The sequence below is a fragment of the Acanthochromis polyacanthus genome, chromosome 22 (assembly GCF_021347895.1).
Source record: "Acanthochromis polyacanthus isolate Apoly-LR-REF ecotype Palm Island chromosome 22, KAUST_Apoly_ChrSc, whole genome shotgun sequence".
Lineage (NCBI taxonomy): Eukaryota > Metazoa > Chordata > Actinopteri > Pomacentridae > Acanthochromis > Acanthochromis polyacanthus.
In genome coordinates, this window is record NC_067134.1 from 30,012,721 (window position 1) to 30,030,836 (window position 18,116).

The window sequence follows — 18,116 nt, forward strand, 5'->3', positions numbered from 1 at the left end:
TGGTAGTTGAGTTTTGTAGTTTTATATTCCATTGTACAGTATACAGTACACTGTTGTTTCCCTTCAAAAATGCATTTCAAGTTCATTTCTGCACATTTCTGGTACTTTATTAGGCTATAGAAGTACTATCTCCTGCAAAACAAGAAATGTTTACACCTATGCAGTACCTTTAGCAGCAATAATAGTGATAATAAACCTCTACTTATAGAAAGAAAACAGTTACAGCATGAACAATGGTATAAAAACGAATGGTGTTCACTGATTAAATACAGTCTTTCTATCCTCTGAGGAAGCAAAAACAGGCATTCACAAAGTGTGTGATGCATGACAGGTTGTTTCTTCATGTAAAATAGATTTTTGGTTAAAAATTCCATTAAGCTGCTCTATTTTAGAGGCTCAGTGGAGGCAGGTAATTTTTGACCCTGAGGACAGGAGGAGTGTTCAGGACGTTCAGACAATACAAGGGTTCGATGTGCTGTATGACGACACAATGAGATCCTACGAACAAATCACACAGATGACCTATGTGGTGACAATAGAAGAAATAAATAGCATAAGACCTTTATGTAACCAGCAGAAACTGCAGCACAGCTTCACCTGTTTTTAACATTTGCAGGAGTGTATCAGCTACTACTAGTAAAACCACGTGTCTGTTGCTTGAAAACATAATAATGTTGGTTATGTCTTTGATATCTGACTCAGAGTTATTCTTGCTGGGGATCTTCAATGTTACACTCATTATTAAACAACTTGTAAATGTACATCTGTTTGAAAACATTCAAAACATTTCATGAAGCAGTCATGGAGCTATAGACGTTTTATTACAACTTTATTTCACATCCAGATCTCCTCTGCTGCAGTGACACACTCTGTTGTGTCCTACTGTCACAATGTCTCTGTATCTCGTTGCCTCCTTTTACTTGAAAGACAGCAGAGCTCAAGCTGAGTGGATTCCAGCAGTATGTTCACACCTGAACAGCCATGTTCTCTCAGCAGGATGTGAAAATGTTCCAAACAGCTTCACATTATCTCCAATCACTGCTCTGCTGATGAAGGATGTCATGATAGCAGAAATGTAGCAGTCTGTACCAATACCATATCCATCCAGACATTCAGTTTGGTTCTTCTGCCTGCTGCTCCACCACCACAGTCCAGACTCCATCTGGTCTAATCATCAATGATTGCTGACATACTTCCTCACAATTGTTGTTGAAGCACAGACTAAAGGTGCTTTAAATCTAAAACATTTACTTTTAACCTGTACCAACTCTTCCATGTTGTTTCAACCTTAGTTCTGACATTATGTTTTCCACAAATGTTTCAGGATCAGGACTTCTCAGCTGTGTGGATTCTCATGTGGGCTTTTTATCGATAACTACAGTTGAAGCTTTTTCCACAGGTTCCACCAGAATATGGCTTCTCAACTGTGTGACGTCTCATGTGGACAGTCAAATAGGTCTGTTGACTGAAGCTTTTTCCACAGGTTCCACAAGAATATGGCTTTCCCATTTTGTGAACTGCCATGTGCCTATTATGTGCTGTTGAACCAGAAAATCTTATTCCACAAATGTGACAAACATATGGTTTCTCACCTGTGTGAAGTCTCACGTGGGCAGTCAAAGAGGTCCGTCGACTAAAGCTTTTTTCACAGATTCCACAAGAATATGGCTTCTCACCTGTGTGGGTTCTGTGATGTCTGATTAAATCTGATTTACGACTAAAAGCTTTTCCACACACCTCACATGTTGTACATTTTCTTGCCTTGTCATTATCACACTGTCTCGCTGATGTTGGAGCATTGTCTACATCATTACTGTGACTGTTGTTACTCTGATGTCTTGGTTTCTGCTCGATACATCTAGTTGATCCTGAGTCTACATCCTTGCTTCCTTCCTGATCTGGGCTCTCAGCTACACAAGAGATGTGAAACAGGAGCTGATCACTGTTTGGTTTTGGTTCACTGTGGTCACTTTCCTCATCAGCAGGAGTCACCTCAAAGGTATCAGTCTCTTGTTTCAATCCAATTAACTCTTCCTCCTGACTGGAGCAGAGTTCATCCTGTTCCACTTTAATTTGTGGTAACCCTGGGTTTAATTGGTCCAGACTGGTGCACAATTCTTCCTGTTCCATTTTAATTTGAGAAATCTCTGGGTTTGATTGGTCCTGACTGGTGCAGAGTTCCTCCTGCTGATCTTTAATCCGTGGAGGCTCTGGGTCTTCATGGTCCACCATGGAGTTTCTCTCCTGGTCATGGGGCTGATGGTAAACAACAGTCTTCTCATTCTCACAGACATAAGACTGTGGGAGCTCTGGAGGAACAAAGAGACAAAAGATAATGGTTACTACTGTGATGATGAGAGAACACACATCTGTCACTTTGTCCAGGACTGGCTGTCTCCAACAAATTCAGCTCAACAGTTGAATGTTTGATGCAAAAAGAATATGATGGTTTATAATAGAAGTCTTTGAGCCGTGAAACAGCAGCAGGAATGATACAAGCATCTCCAAATGACTGAACATTTCTATGAACACGTTGTTCCACAGTGGATACAGGAGCACAAAGTTCTAATGGTAAACACCACTGGGTACTTTTCTACACACCACACAGACAGGTTTGATGGGGATCCAGTAAAATCTGTCTGAATAAAGCTGCTGTCCTCTTCAGCCTTCAAACCTGTCAGGACATTTGGATTTTAATGTTATTCTTATTTTACTGCTGGTTACTGTACTGTTGATTTGACTCATCAGTGAAACCCAACATGTTAATAGTGGAATGCAGTTGAACACATGACTTCTATACTCTCTAACTCTGTACGTGCGCTTTCTTTAGATCATGAATGATCTCTATACATGGAATTATGTCTCTGGACTGAAATGATGGAATGACTGAGTCCTCTGTCAGAGTTTTATTATTAAACTGTTTGATAACACAATGCAGTTGCTGTCAGTGTGGAGTAGTTCAGATAAACACTTCCAGCACCTCTGAACAGGAAACTTTGGTTCTTGCTTCCAGGGTCAATCAACACAACGATCACATTTTTAAAACTCCACACAGCATCAATAACAGACACCATTAGGGCTGCACGATATATCAAAAAAAATATCGTTTTTGCAATAATGGTAAGTGCGATATCCATATCGCAAAGTTGCGCAATAATTTTATGATTATTTAGATGTATAAATCATGCTTTTTGCATGCATAGACGTTTTCTTGTGACCAATTGAGCGTGACCTTGAAGCCCTCTCCCCCCATCCCAAATAGCATTTTTGCTACCAGCGCCACAACACAACATGGCAGGACACGGGAAGACGACTGTAACGAACAACTTGTGTCTAAAAAACAGCGCACCTCAGAAATTTGGGAGTACTATGGCTTTAGGAGACAGGACGAGTCATAGACGCAAGTACTTTGCAAGTCATGCCGAAAAATTGTGGCTACGTCGCGAGGAAACACTACAAATCTGCACAGCCACCTCGAACACAACCACAAGGAACTGTATGCTGTTTTCTTACAATCTAAAACACCACGAGCTACTCCCATGAAGGCAGAGAAAATAAAGGCAAGCACACAGACAACAATTGGTGAAAGTTTTTCTTCTGTTACACCATATGAAAAAACTTCCAACTGCCACCAAGGTTTAACTGAGGCCATTACACGTTATATCGTGAAATGCACACTCTCCATTAATGTCGTGTGCAAAGAAGGTTTTTTGGATATGCTGAAAGAATTCGACCGCAGATACCAAGTGCCATCACTGAACTATTTCCCAAGTCGCCATTCCACAGATGTACGAGGCATGCTTGGGGTCTGTAAAAGCGGAGCTTAATAATGTGGATTTCTTTGCAAGCGCCACAGATTTATGGTCCAGTCGTACTACTGAACCCTACATCAGTTTTACTGTTCACTTTCTCACAAATGACTTTGATCTGAAAACACGCTGCTGAGAAGTCTCCTACTTTCCGGACTCCCACACCGGTGAAAATATAGCGGCTGCCCTGTGGGATGTGTTGACGAACTGGGGGTTGCAAGAAGAGGAACAAGTGGTTATCACATTGGACAACAGCACTAATATCCAACAGCGCAATATATATCGATATTGCAGTTCTGGACACCCATATCGCACATATTTCCAATATCATGCAGCCCTCGACACCATATTATGAGCCCATCCTCTCTTCCTCACAATGTGTCTCAGTTCACCGTTAACTATTCACCTCAACACTTCATGATGTTCTACATGTGTAGCGGAGTTAATGATTCCACTTGCCATCTCATATTACATATTTGGTTCCCACGGTGACCACCGGATATGGCATGGACGCACAACGTCCAGGCCCCTGCAGACTTGGGGTGTGTTCCATAGATATGAAGAGTAGATACGACACGCCCCTCTGAGCACCATGCCTACGGAGACACTAAGCTAGTGGGGGCAAAGTTTCAGTGTTTTCCATTGATGTCAGTGGCACGAAAACTAAAACAAGAAGAATGCCGGCTCATTGTGCTGCATACAGTTGCACACTACATCGGACGATCAAGACAAGGACACTTGGAATAACTTTCCACAGGTAAGAATAGTTTTTGGCTCTTTTTTCATTATTAAATCTTGTTGAGAGCTTCCAGTTTGTGAGAGCTAGCTAGTTAACCACTAGCAAAACACTAACACGGGCTAACAGCTGGACAAACAAATACCAGATGATTAATAGTAGATGTAGTATAGCTGTACAAGCAGTAGTAGTAATACTAAAAGTACAAGCAGTAGTAGTAGTATAAGTAGCTGTTAGAGTAGTAGAAGTAGTATCAGCATGTCTACTAGTATTACAAGTTGTAGTAGCAGTGACAGTATCAGCAGCAGTAGTTGTGTATTACCACTACTACTAGTAGTAATAATAATCATAATACATCAAATTTATATAGCGCTTTTTGGGACACTCAAAGACACTTTACAAGACAGACAGATAAGCAGACAGATAGTAGTCACATTACTATTAATACCACCAATACTACCAACAGTAGTTATAAAATCCTAACTCATATAGATCTAGATTAGCATCTATCTTATTCCTCCAAACCCATTTTATGATTGGGCAATTCTTCAGGACTGCTCTCAGATAACTGAAATGATACTAAACAAGGCTATATTTATCAAATTAAATAACTTTGGTCTCCAGTATATTGGCTAATTGAGTTCTTTGCACTTAATTTATTAGCATGATTTCTTTTCAAATATGTGTTGTGTACATACTTATTTACTTCTCTGTCTACTTGTTTTCTTTACTCCATGTAGGTTTCCCAAAGACTATGGGTTGAGGAAGAAGTGGGAAGCAGCTCTGAGGAGAGAGAGCTTTGCTGCAACTATATTCACCTTATTCAGCTCCGCCCATTTTCCAACGGGCGGGACTTCCTGTTTTGAGTAGCACTTCCGGTAACTCGGTCATGGCGGTGTTTACAACTGAGAAAGTGATGTGGGAAGAAACGAAAACCTCTTTAAAAAACAGAAATGGATCAAGTCTGCCTCATCCACGACTTATTACAGAGTGGGAGGATGACATGAAAAAGTGGCCACAAGTCATGTATGGCGATATTTTTTAACTATTTCGTGTTGTCTCTTGGCGTTGATCGCTCGGCTATGAGGAATTATAAGAGCACTGAAGCCTATCAATATTTGCACAGTGGTAAAGTCGGCGCTGTTCTGTTACATCAAGAACGGGAATATACGTTTCTTAAAGCTAATGTCAGCCCAAGTCAGTCTAGTACCTCCTCACACATGGCGTGGGTGTTGGTGACAGCTGATGGAGTGGTGGAGACCACGGGATGCTCCTGTATCGCTGGGTTGGGACGGTCCTGCAGTCACGCTGCTGCGATATTATGGAAGGTATGTTGATTTGAATAAAACTTAATTTGATTCATGTATATACGATGTGGTTGTGCAAACGGAGGTTGTTATTGTCATTTCTGAAACAGCTCCTGCGGTTTACTGTGTTATTAGCGCTGTCACAAGCTAATGCTAATTCCCTGGAGCAACAAAAAACTGATTCTGACCAAACCGCAGTCATAACAACGTTTCAAAATAGCAGAAAGTATCTTTTTACCTCACTGATGGCATAGCTCGGTCTTTAGTGGAAACTGAACTTTGGTAGAATCGCTGTAGCTGCGCTGACAGTGACCGATGCAAGCTGTGTGTTTACATAGCCATGAGCTGGTCCGCAGCATTCAGATCTAACCTTTCCGTGCTCTAAACAATTCTGAGAGAGAGAAAGCTTCATCTTTCCCCAGTTGTTGTGGCACCCACGGACAGCGCAATTGATGCCAAACATGTTAAAATCGCTTAAAAGAACAGTTAAAAGTAGCTACAGTAGCGAGAGGACTCGATGTTGTTGTAGTGCGAAGACGGTCAACCGGAAGTCGCTCTCAAAAATGGCGCCGCCCTGCCTCACTTCCTGAATAAGGTGAATAGCAGCAATTAAATGTTTTGATCTCAAATCATTTTCTACATATCTAAGTATTTACATTTATATACGTAATGGCTGAATTGAAAAGATTCCCTGGCCTTTGGACCTAAAATTGCAGGCTACATTTGTAGGAAGCCTTTTTCGGTGGTTTTTTTTTCAGATCAAATATTCTCTATCAAAAGCACATTTTTTGACGTTGACAATAAACTAAACCACACGAAAATCAGTTGAAAAATGAGCAGATTCTGATTTATTTTCAATGTGCATGCATTGCTTTGAATGGGAACTTTGCCCCCTCCAAGATGGCCGCCACGGAGGCACGTCGATGAGCCGGCTGCTGCAGCGCTGGCGTATCTCCTCTTCATATCTATGGTGTGTTCGGTCCGTGTACGTCGCCGTCATTCTATTTTCGATTTGGGGTCAAAACACCAAAAACGGATAATGGCCGTTTCCCGTTTTTCGTTTTCAAAATAAAAATCAGAAAACAGAAAACCAATCCGTTTGCCGATTTTCTTTTTTTCAATAAAAACGGATATCAAAAATCAAATTAGAAGTTAAATTTCATTTTTTGATATCCGTTTTTTAACTACACTTTTGCAAGACAAACATCAGAAAACAGAATTGACCGTTATTCCATTTTTATTTTCCCAATAAAAACGGATAACGAAAAACAAGTTAAATTTCATTTATATATAGTCCATTAACAGTGTATTTTGATGATATTTATTGTTATGGTCCTGGATTCATGACACACCACATAAGAAGCGATCAGCGTCCGATTTGTTGATAATTATTAATCATTATTTCAATGGATGACAAACGTCAAGCAATCAAATCAGTCATCAAATTTATTTTTATAGCCCAATATCACAAGAGTTACCCCAAAAGGCAAGCAAATCGGGTACAATGGATTTCACTGCTGTCTTATTTATTCACAGGACTAGCAGGGTGACTTAAGAAATAAATGTAATAGTCAGAACAGCACTGCCGAAGCGGTCTATCATAATTGCATGCCTAGTTTTTATATACTTTGTGAACAATCTCATCCACTATATTTGAATGTCATAGTAATAATGTGAACATCACCATCTTCTGGGTGCTCTAGCTCAGAATACACAATTTTCAACATTAAATGTTCTTCCAGACTGGATCATCATTTGGCCGCAAAATGATGACGGGCTACCTGTCATCAAGAAATGTCAAGGCTTGTGAGGGCAGGGTTAAGGGTAAGATCCCTGCATGGACCCTACCACCAAGCACGTTAACATGTAAGAGGAGCACTATTTGCACTCATGTGTTTGTGCAGTTTAACAACATTTGTGTTTTGATGTGGTTCTAGGAGAGTGGGTCCGTGTACATCGCCGTCATTTCTGATGTTTGTCTTGCAAAAGTGTAGTTAAAAAACAGATATCAAAAAATGAAATTTAACTTCTAATTTGTTTTTTGATATCCGTTTTTATTGAAAAAAGAAAATCGGAAAACGGATTGGTTTTCCGTTTTCTGATTTTTATTTTGAAAACGAAAAACGGGAAACGGCCGTTATCCGTTGTTGGTGTTTTGACCCCAAATCGAAAATAGAATGACGGCGACGTACACGGACCGTGTTCCTCCACATTGCGGTCTCAGTCTGCTGTGTCCGGTTGCCGTGGTAAGATGACCAGTTTAAGCTCCGCTAGCAAAATGCTAATTAAGTTTAACCTCCATGCTGAATATATTGAGATTTTACCACGTGTATGACAGTGAGAATAATAGCAGTGTGTTTTACCAGCTCCTGCAAATAAACGGCGGATTTGATGCCAATATGGAGGATGCTCCTACACAATGCAAGAGAGAGTACACAACCACTACACATGCTATAACTGGAATTCTTCACCATCAAAACACAGACACACCTATGGGTTGTAAGGGGATGTGTGGTTTCCAGATGACATCCAGCAGTCTGCGCTGACGATCGATCTCCTCCTGGTACTGGACGATGGTTTTTTCAAACTCTGAGAATATTTCTCCAGCAGCAGCAGCGAGTCTGTCGCTGATCAACTCTCTCAGATACTCAACTGAACACATCGTTACTTTATCGCCCTGATATTTCTCATTCATACTATAATACAGCCGTTTTACAGCTCAGTCCATACAGCAGTGAAGCAAACTCTGCTCATGCTTCTTTGTTTACATCCGCCGGGTGTCACACTGTGAAGTTCCGGCAGAAACACTGAGTTACTTTCTTCTTCCTCATTGAATGAGGCAGACGAGACGCATCACTGGCGTATTGCTGCCACCTACTGGGTGTTACTCATAGTCCTTAGAGAATTATCCATATTTTCTGATGCAGTCCTGTGGTCATGAGAAAGTTCAGAAGTTTCTTCATATTTGTCCACTCCTCCATGTTAAGTAGAAAGCAAAGATTAAAAACAGTTCGTCCAGCTGCTCCTAGTCTCTAATGTTTCTTCTGTTGACATGAGTAGAGCTTACACTTATGGAGAACATTTCTCACAGTTTCTAGTTCACCTCACTCACAGTTCCTATCTCTGTGCTTCCCAATCAAAGCCAGTCCACTTTTCAGACTGCAGTGTCTGAGTCTTAGCCAGGTTAGAACAATTGAGTCTCTTCTTGCACCACTGAAGTGACTTCTTACTTTTCCCATTTTACCTTGAAGAGCAAAATCAGTCCCCCTCTTCTTTTGTTTCTTAAAAAGTCAAAGCATTTCTTCCTCAGACTGACTTTAAAAGCACGTGTTTGGAGAGATTGATAGAGCTGGAATGAAAATGTCTTTGGGGAAATCAGCGGCTCCAGATGGACTTACAACCAACTTTGATCCGTTTTTCTGGGCTGATATCAGAGAATGACTGTTTGAAGCATTCAAAGAAGCTTTCAATCAGGGAGTCACACTCATTTTAGTTCAGGTTCCACATTTAGCCCAGTTTGATCTCAAGTGGGCCGGACCGCTTTTTACTACAGGATCAAAACCACAAAAGTCAGGTTAAAAAAGACAAAAAATGAGACAAAAACGAGACAAAATATTGTGAAAATGAGACACAAAACGTTAAAAATAGAGACAAATAACACAAAATACAAAAAGGGCAAAAAAATTAGACAACTTACAAAGCAGCAAAAAAATGGATAAACGACAAAAACGAGACAAAATACACAAAACGGCACGCAAAACAACGAATAAAGCAAAACACAAAATGACAGAAATAAGACAAAAACACAAGCGAGAAAAAAGGAACAACACGACAAAAACGAGAAACAAAGCATGAGATGAACGACAAGTCAGACAAAAAAAGACAAAAAATAACAAAAACGTGACAAAATATAACAAAAATTAGACAAAAGGACAAAAGAAGGATGCTGCTTTTACACTCTTTCTACATTCATTGAAAGCTTCTGACGAGCTTCAACACCACTTTATTTGACATTCACTGCATTATTTTGGATTGAAAATTCATTCATATGCTCTCAATGTTGTCCAGCAGAATTCCTTCAATGTGGAACTACTAGAAGATGAGATGTTAACAGGAGCAAACACCAAGGAGACCCATCAGTCCTCTGCTGTTTATTATTAGCTCTGGATATCAACCCTCCTGTTGGCTTCATTTACGGCACCAAAAAACATGAAAAAAATCCAGAAATTCAGCAAAAAAATTCACCAAATTTATGAAAATGTGCAAAAACCTTCAGGAAGAAAATTCCAATAATTCCTTAAAAGTCTTATTTAAAAAAACAAACCAAAATCCCCCTAATTTGGCAGGAAAATTCTTGTAAATATTTTCAAAAAATGAGTAAAAATCTTCCAAAAAAAATCCTAAAAATATCTAAAGTGATTCCATATTTATCAGTAAAACTTCTGATATTTTCTTTAAGAACATTCACATAAAAATCAACCAAAATCCAGAGAATTCACTGGATTTTGGATGATTTTTATGTGAATGTTCTTTCGAAACATTTCTTCATTTTCCACCAAAAATGTTCAAAAATGTCCCAAAAATGTTCAAATGTGGACATCAGAAGTTTCACTGTGAAAATATTTATTATTTTCCACATTTTCAAACTTTAAAGCGACACGAGGGTTAAAATAATGAAACTCTAAAAGCATTTAATAATGACACAGTCAGCAGATGATCCAACATTATTTTAAAGCTGTGTGTATTTTCCAGAAGCCTCAGGGTTTGATTGAAACTAAATGTGAGATCTGATCCATTCACCATAAAACACAAACTTTACTTCAGAATATTCCAGTAAAAATGAGCTGAAACATTTGGGAGAAACTATCAGTAAAATATGATCAACAGGGAAACTTCTAACATTCTGATTGTTGGAAATCAAATCTAAAATCCTTGAAGATCTGCTTCCAAAGGAATCTTTCATATTTGGTAGAATATTGAGGACAGAAATGGAAGGATTTCAGGATGAATTTACCACAAACCACAGAAGAGCACAGAATACTTTGGAAAGAGTGATCTGGATGTGATGAACTGACTGCCAAGTCCTCACACCTTAATCCCATCAGAAAGTTATGGAGATTTATGGCAAGAAAAGTTCATAATGATGGAAAACAGTTCAATAACAAGGATGACCTGAAACATTAATGATTAAAGCACAAGATAGAATTGATGAGAAAATGCTGCTTTCTCTGATTCAGAACCAAAAAGGTGAACAGAAGTGACTTTACATTATGGAGACGATAAATGATTAAGATCTGATCTTTTTGTTGACATTTTTAATGATATTTAATCAAATTCAGCTCTCAAAGGAAATATAAAGCATTAGAACACAGGAGTGATGGTTGCTGGAAATGTTCCTCTGTACCCCTATGGAGATATTCCATTAAAAATCAGCTGTTTCCAGCTACAATAGTCATTTACCACATTAACAAGGTCTAGACTGGATTTATCATTTATTTAATGCTATCTTCATTGAAAGAACTGATTTCAAGAAAAAGGACATTTCTAAGTGACCTCAAACTTTTGAACATTAGTGCATATTTATATAATGTCATATTTTTTAATTAGACATGTAAGATGAAATGATATTGATGATAGTTCGTGTCCTTGTTCCTCTTTTAGCACACATCACACAGTATTACAATGAATAAGAACATTCAATCATCAAATACAATCATTTTCATAACAAGCTGCTGTGGAGGCAAAACCTTTTTGTTCTTTGCAATAAATCTTTTGTTCTTTTATTCAGAGCTCTGAAGGTACAGGTGACACAGAGTGCAAAGCAGTCTATGTGTCAAGTCAAACTGGAAGGAGCTGAGAACTCAAAGGAGAAGCATTTACGCACAGGTCCTACACTCAGCTGGGGCGGAAACAATCTGCGGCTGCAGGTTTGCTACCGGCGGCAAAAAAGGGGACACATGCAGCACTGAGGAGGAACTGAGAATGAATGACCGCATTCAAACAAAGTGTCCGTGAGTTTCTGTTGGGAAAGCATCAAGATCTGCGGCAAACTGTGCAGGATTGCCTTCATCTCCAAAATCCGGGTTGCAGTCGGTAAGAGCAGAATTCTGGAGACTCTAAAAGACTGTTTAAGCTGCCGATGTGTGCCACTGCAGTATGTGTTAGCATTAGCATTAGCCACGGAGATCAGCCACGAGCGGCTTGCTGTAAACTTTGTCTGTTTACCAATAATTGCCGTGTGTTTTGTAATTGTTCAGTTGAAAATAAGATTGCAGGCTAATTGGTGCTAATCAAAGCCCTCGAGATAGTAAGAGTTGCGACACTCATGCTCTCGCAGCGGGGCGGTCACGTGGTTCATGTTAGCCTGAATAGTTCCAAACAGGCAGCGCTGTCATTTCCTTCTATGGGACTGAGAGCGGCGATTTCACGGTAAAAAAGGAATAAAATCACACCTCCAAGTACGTGTTTGATTATTAATTCATTGGAGTATGTATGTAAATGTCAGTTTTACGTTTTGAGCGGTAAGGTGACATATTAAAGACACTTTTGGGGTTTTGGAGGGAATGTTTCACATTCGTGTTAGCATGGAAAATCGACTTTTACACAGAAATGTAAGATGATTGAAGATGTTAATTTTTGCCCAGCTGGATTATTGTATTTCCAGACAATGTCTATATTTCTCTGATTCACTTACCCGTAGTCAGGGAGTTATTGAAAAGCAGAGTAACAACAGTCCATTCAGCAGATAGTGTCCAGCCACTTCTGATGAGGCAGGAGTTGACTCACTATAACCATTTTAAGACATGCACAAAATATATATTCAAGAATAACAACTCATTATGCTTTGATGAATGAAATAGTATGTTTTATTGACAATGGGAGAAACAATGAGGGTCTTCGTGTCTTCAGTGAGGGTTCTCGGGATACTGGTGGATAGATAGATACGATAGATATTAATAAATATATTTGTTAAATACTTACAAGTATAAGTTTATGTATTATAAAGGGTCTCATATAAAGGACGTAGTCTTGACAATTAAAAAGAGGTAGCGATGTAGCGAGGTAGCTTTCAAAGAACAGCTAACAAGCACATAGCAATGCCTGAAAGTCGGTCATCTGCCAATATTCACAAATACAGATAAATGTATGCACCACAAAGGGCTTCTGATATAATATAAAGACGTTAAAATTAAAAAGAGGTAGCGACTCATCAACAATTAATCCGTCAATATATCCCTGGAGATAACTTCACAGCTAACAGCAGAGTCGAGCTAAAAAAAAAAGTAGCAGAAATTCGGTCGTCTACCAAGATAAAAAATATATATAATTACGCTGCGCAAATACAAATAAAGCTCAGCATATGCATCATAAAGAGCCTCTGATAAAATATAGGCAGTTGACAATTCAAAAGAGGTAGGCATTTCATCAACTTACCTCCACATATACTGAACGACCTGCAGTGCAAATGAACGGTGGCTATCACTGTCGAAGCCGTGCTTGGAACTAAACAAGCCTCCACAACCCGGAAGTAGACCGAAAGAAAGCGTACAACGGCACCCTATGGGAGTGTCGCAACCATAGATATATACAAACACGAGATGTCTCATGAGCGCTGTCAGCCTATGGGGAGCGACGTCGCCACATGGCGGCCATCTTGGGACAGGGTTGCTCGATCACTCATAACATTGAAGTCAATGGAGCATGGATTTTAAAATCACTGTAGATTGCTCAATTTTCAACCGATTTTAGAACAGCTTGGTTTGTTATAAACGTCAGAGATGTACTTCTTTTACTGCTTACATAAGAATAATTAAAACCATTGAATTCATATAATAATGAACACAGATATCATCTTTTTTCAGCATAAATGGATGTAAATGTAATTTTACTATTTAGCATTGCACTTCTTTATTACTATCAGCTTTCTAATGCACAGATAAAAACAAAGCTCAACCAAAATCAATGCACAACAAACACAGGGTTTATACACCAATCTTGAAGTTAAATTTATTACCATTTAATACCTTTTTTTACTACCTTCAGATTTTTTTTACAACCATAAAGACACCGAGTTGCAAGTATTAATCAGAAACCTTTTTTGATATGCACGCAGATTTTGACATACAACACTTACATCATACTTACCACTATCCAAGGAGACCTAGTTATTTAGCTACAGGGTATTAGTTACAGTAACTGGTGCAATGTGAGGTGGGGTGCCTTGCTTCAGAGGCGCTTAAGCGATGGAATGGTATTGAATTTAAACTTAGGTACAACCTTTTCAAGATTGACTCCCAACCATTAGGCAACAGCTACTAATACTATAAAAGAAGAGATTTAGACAAAATATTGCACATTTATTTCCTGTCCCCATGGAAGGCTCCACTAGCCCATTAAGAACATGTTTAACAACCACACAAACCAGTAAAAACAAATTGAGACAAGGATTGAACAACCAACTAGGTTTAAATGACCAACAAATCTGCACGCAAATTTTCACAAAACACTTAATCAAAAAGAGAGCAGGATGACAAAATAAAAAAATCTTGTGCCAAGTGCCTTAACCTTTCATAAAATAGAGAGAGAGAGAGAGAGACAAAATCAGAATCTTCCGGCAAGTGCATCAGCTGCACAGCCTTGTCCTCGTTAGTTTTGTCCATTTGCACCAATAGACTGTGTGCACGTCAAAAATGTTAACTTCCGGGTTCTGACCGGGAGGGCTTACAGGTCCTTCCGGAGGCTATTTCGCAGCATGGATAACATGGAATCAAAAAAGAAAAACACTGTTTTCTCGGCAAAACAAAAAATCCGATTTCAGCGTGTTCAAGGTCGATATGGGAGGTACTGTAGTGTTTATAACGGTTCTATAAGCCTTCACCGTTTTCCAAAAGACCGGCATTTGCGGGCTCAGTGGATTGCCAAAATTAGACGAAAAAAAATGTTTCACACTGAGCTGAGGATCGGGAATATTAATGCATAGTCACTGATCCAACAGCAAATATCTGATAAACTATAACAACAATCCGTGCACTCTTCAGTCATTTGTTATTCCGTTTTGACATCTAATCAAATATAGAGGACGCTACCACAGGCAACGCGCTACGTGGTCAGACAACTGGGGCAGACGGGGCGTCTCGGTCTCGCCGCTGAGAGCCACGGCGGAGTTATGTGACGATCAGCGTGTGTGAATCATTTCCTTGTTACCCACATCATTCAAAACGGACTCGGGGATTTGAATGTAGTTTTCAGGGTCGGTCAGAAATGACACAAGGACCAAATGATTAGACTTCAGCAGTGATACGACTTAAAGTTTGGATCCACGTATAGGTTGTGGGAGAGCAATCTGCGGACAGATGAGCGCTAATCCACGATCCCGCAGGCCGCGGTCACTCTCGGAAGTCGAAGTGGCATCATCCAGGGAGAGCATGTCAAGTTAGCATTGCAGCAGCTAAGTCAGCTTTGTACTCAGTGCGCACACGGAGGATTTCAGCTCTCTAACGACCAATGAATGCATTGCTATGACGTCGACGTGAGCGACTGACGAACATTCCGGTATAAAATTTTGCAAGCAAGATATGCTTTATTTTATTTATGTTTATTTTTTGATCAAAATGAAACAGCTCATTGTCTAAAAGAAAAAAAATAATACCTCGTTTTTAAAAAATAATACCTTTTGCCCAAATTTAAAACCTTTTAAGGCCATTAAATTTTGCATTTTTGATTTATCACTTTTTAATACTTTTTAAAACCCCGCGGAAACCCTGAAACAGAGATGTTGTCTTTTCTTTTCATGAACCTGGTGCCTACATTACCCACAATGCATTTTGGCTGCAGGCTAACTAATCCAGGCATAGATGTATACAAACAATAAGTCTAAGGTCTCAATCAAAGTCTCTTAACAAGCAAATAAATACAACCACAACCACAAAGAATGTAATTTCGCCTAAAGATTCGGTTCTCAAAAAACGTTGGTCTCAGGAAAACCTAATCATTGAAAATCAGATTGTGAGTAACACCATCTTCAATGTGAGTAGCCAGGCAGAAAAGACACACAACTATGCCGCATTTTTCAAAACGAAAAGCTGCGATTTCGGAATTGAGCCCGAATCATAGCCACGTTAATAAGGTTTGTAATAAACTAAACCGTTTGTAAATCAATCAAGAATTGAGCGAGTTGTGAGTGTTAAAGTGAGGAAATCATCCACCTTACCATTGACTACAGTACAGTGCGCCAGAGCAGTCCCCTGTCCTAAGATGGCCGCCAAGTGACAACGCCGCAGACTCCGTCTTGAGACATCTGGGCTGAATCCCAAACCGCCCCCTACACACTCCCCCTCCACTACCGAGTGTCACTCCAAAAGAAGTCACACTCGCAGCTGTGGAGGGCACCTATTATTGAAGGGGGAGGGTATAAATACGATCGTCAGGAATGGGACGCCCTGTCGCCTCACCGGAAAACAGAAGACGTCATCGCCATGGTAACACAAAGACGCCTACTGTCATGGCTGTAGCGCTGTGGCACAGGTTGCAACTAACAAGGATCGCTGCTGCTTCCAGAAGACGAAAGCGTCCCACTTTTTTTCACTCACATGTTTTCCAATCCTATTATCTGGCATTTCAAATCCAACAAATGAATAAATGAATTCTATCAGTTGTGTTCAAATTTTAAGGTGTCAGGGGGTGCACAATTAAATCAAACGTCAGCAGAGAAGATGATTTGTTTCTTTTGATTTATCTTTTTACACCACTCTTTTTGTGATGTTCTGTCAGTGTGAAAAAGGCGTGGGAGAAATAATGGATGCATGTGGAATTCACATCAATATGTTTGTTTCCTCCTCCATTTCGATGTTGCACTTCCTGAAAAAGTTGTCCAGAGTGAGCATCGATGCAGACTCGCTATTTAAGGTCTGAACAGTCCACTCCCCCTCCGCACTACGCGGTTTGGGACGGCCCTTAATATGGAGGACCCTCCGCGGGAACGCGCAAACGGAGGGGTAGTGTGTAGGGATAGTGTGTAGGGGGCGGTTTGGGATTCAGCCCTAGTGTTTGTATATATCTATGGTCGCAATTCTTACTATCTCTAAGGCTCTGCCAGTGATGTAGCAACTTCAAAGATAGGTCAGAGGGGTGCGAGCGCTCACACCACCATCATTTCTGACACCAAACCAAAACAAAGAGCGCTCACTCTGACGCGTTTTTTTTAAAACCCAACTGAGATCAATTTTCAACTTAATCACTTCACTTTAAAGACAGCACAGCTGTCAAATAGAAGTTCCTTCAGACTGTCTCAGATTCTCATGTTCTAAACTGATTAACCCCTGAGAAGTTCGTTTATTTGAAGCCGTCTGATCTGATTATTCTATGTTTCTTTCTTTTCTGCTTCTCTTCTGCTTGGACCAGTGGAACTGTATGACACAGTTGGTGCCTATTTGTTGTTAAATTATGCTTAATAAAAAATAAAACAACAAAAAACTTGGGGAGCCAAATATCCCAGAATGCATTTAGAGCAGCAGCAAAGACCGAGGAGGAAACTTTCAGAGGAAACTCAAGTATTTTGGGAATACTGCTGTTATTGTGACACAAAATGTAGTTTTCAGATGATTTGAGGTGAGAAAGTGGTTGTAAAAACATCCAATCTGTGGTGAGTTTATCCAGATGAAGCTGATTAAAAATGAGCTCCAACGCTTTCAGAGATGTGAGGTCCAGGTTAGACAGCTATGATGGACGGTCAGCCTCACTGTAGAGCTCCTTATCTGGACCAGACTTTACAATCTGCTGCTCTGACGCTTCTATAGCGTTTAAACAGGATATTAGTAGTTTATGTTGATCTAACCGTCACACTTTGACCTCACACTTTATTTGGATTGTTCAGAGAAAAATCAGTTGGAAAGAAGTTCAAGTTCAGAACTTTAGATTGTTCATGTTTTACTCGCTCACTGACTGTGATCATAAGAACAGATAGAAATAAAAACAGAGAATATCATTTATTTACAAGTTTGGTTTCTGAGTCTTTTTACCACTAAAATATGGAGTTTTTCTTCTAGTCTTTGTAGTTCTTTATATTTGCTTTTAGGGCTAAATTTAATTAAACAGAATTAAAAATGGAGACAAAAGGATCAAAATAAAAGCATCAGTTTTACTGCTTTACAAAAGATATTTTTCTGTTTTCATTTCTGCTGTGGAAGAGGATAAACGTTGATTATTCAACATGGAAAATTAAATTCCACTTATCAACAAATAAGCAAACAAACATGAAGATCAAAG

General features: G+C 39.5%; 1 protein-coding gene across 1 annotated transcript; it reads right to left on the bottom strand.

Moving 5' to 3' along the window:
* LOC127531875 (zinc finger protein 239-like) lies at positions 1-9,469 on the bottom strand. The gene is made up of 2 exons (XM_051942135.1): positions 8,343-9,469; positions 1-2,309 (listed from the first exon to the last, which is right to left on the bottom strand). Exons 1-2 carry the CDS (start codon positions 8,545-8,547, stop codon positions 1,366-1,368), a joined length of 1,149 nt encoding a protein of 382 aa, XP_051798095.1. The 5' UTR covers positions 8,548-9,469; the 3' UTR covers positions 1-1,365.
* Between the last annotated feature and the right edge of the window lie 8,647 nt (positions 9,470-18,116).

Coding starts and splice junctions, on each gene's coding strand:
- LOC127531875 (XM_051942135.1), bottom strand. CDS start 8,547: ATGAATGAGAAATATCAGGGCGATAAAGTAACGATGTGTTCAGTTGAG. Junction 2,310..8,342: donor CATCCCCTTACAACCCATAG/GTGTGTCTGTGT, acceptor TTGTTCCTCCAG/AGCTCCCACAGTCTTATGTC.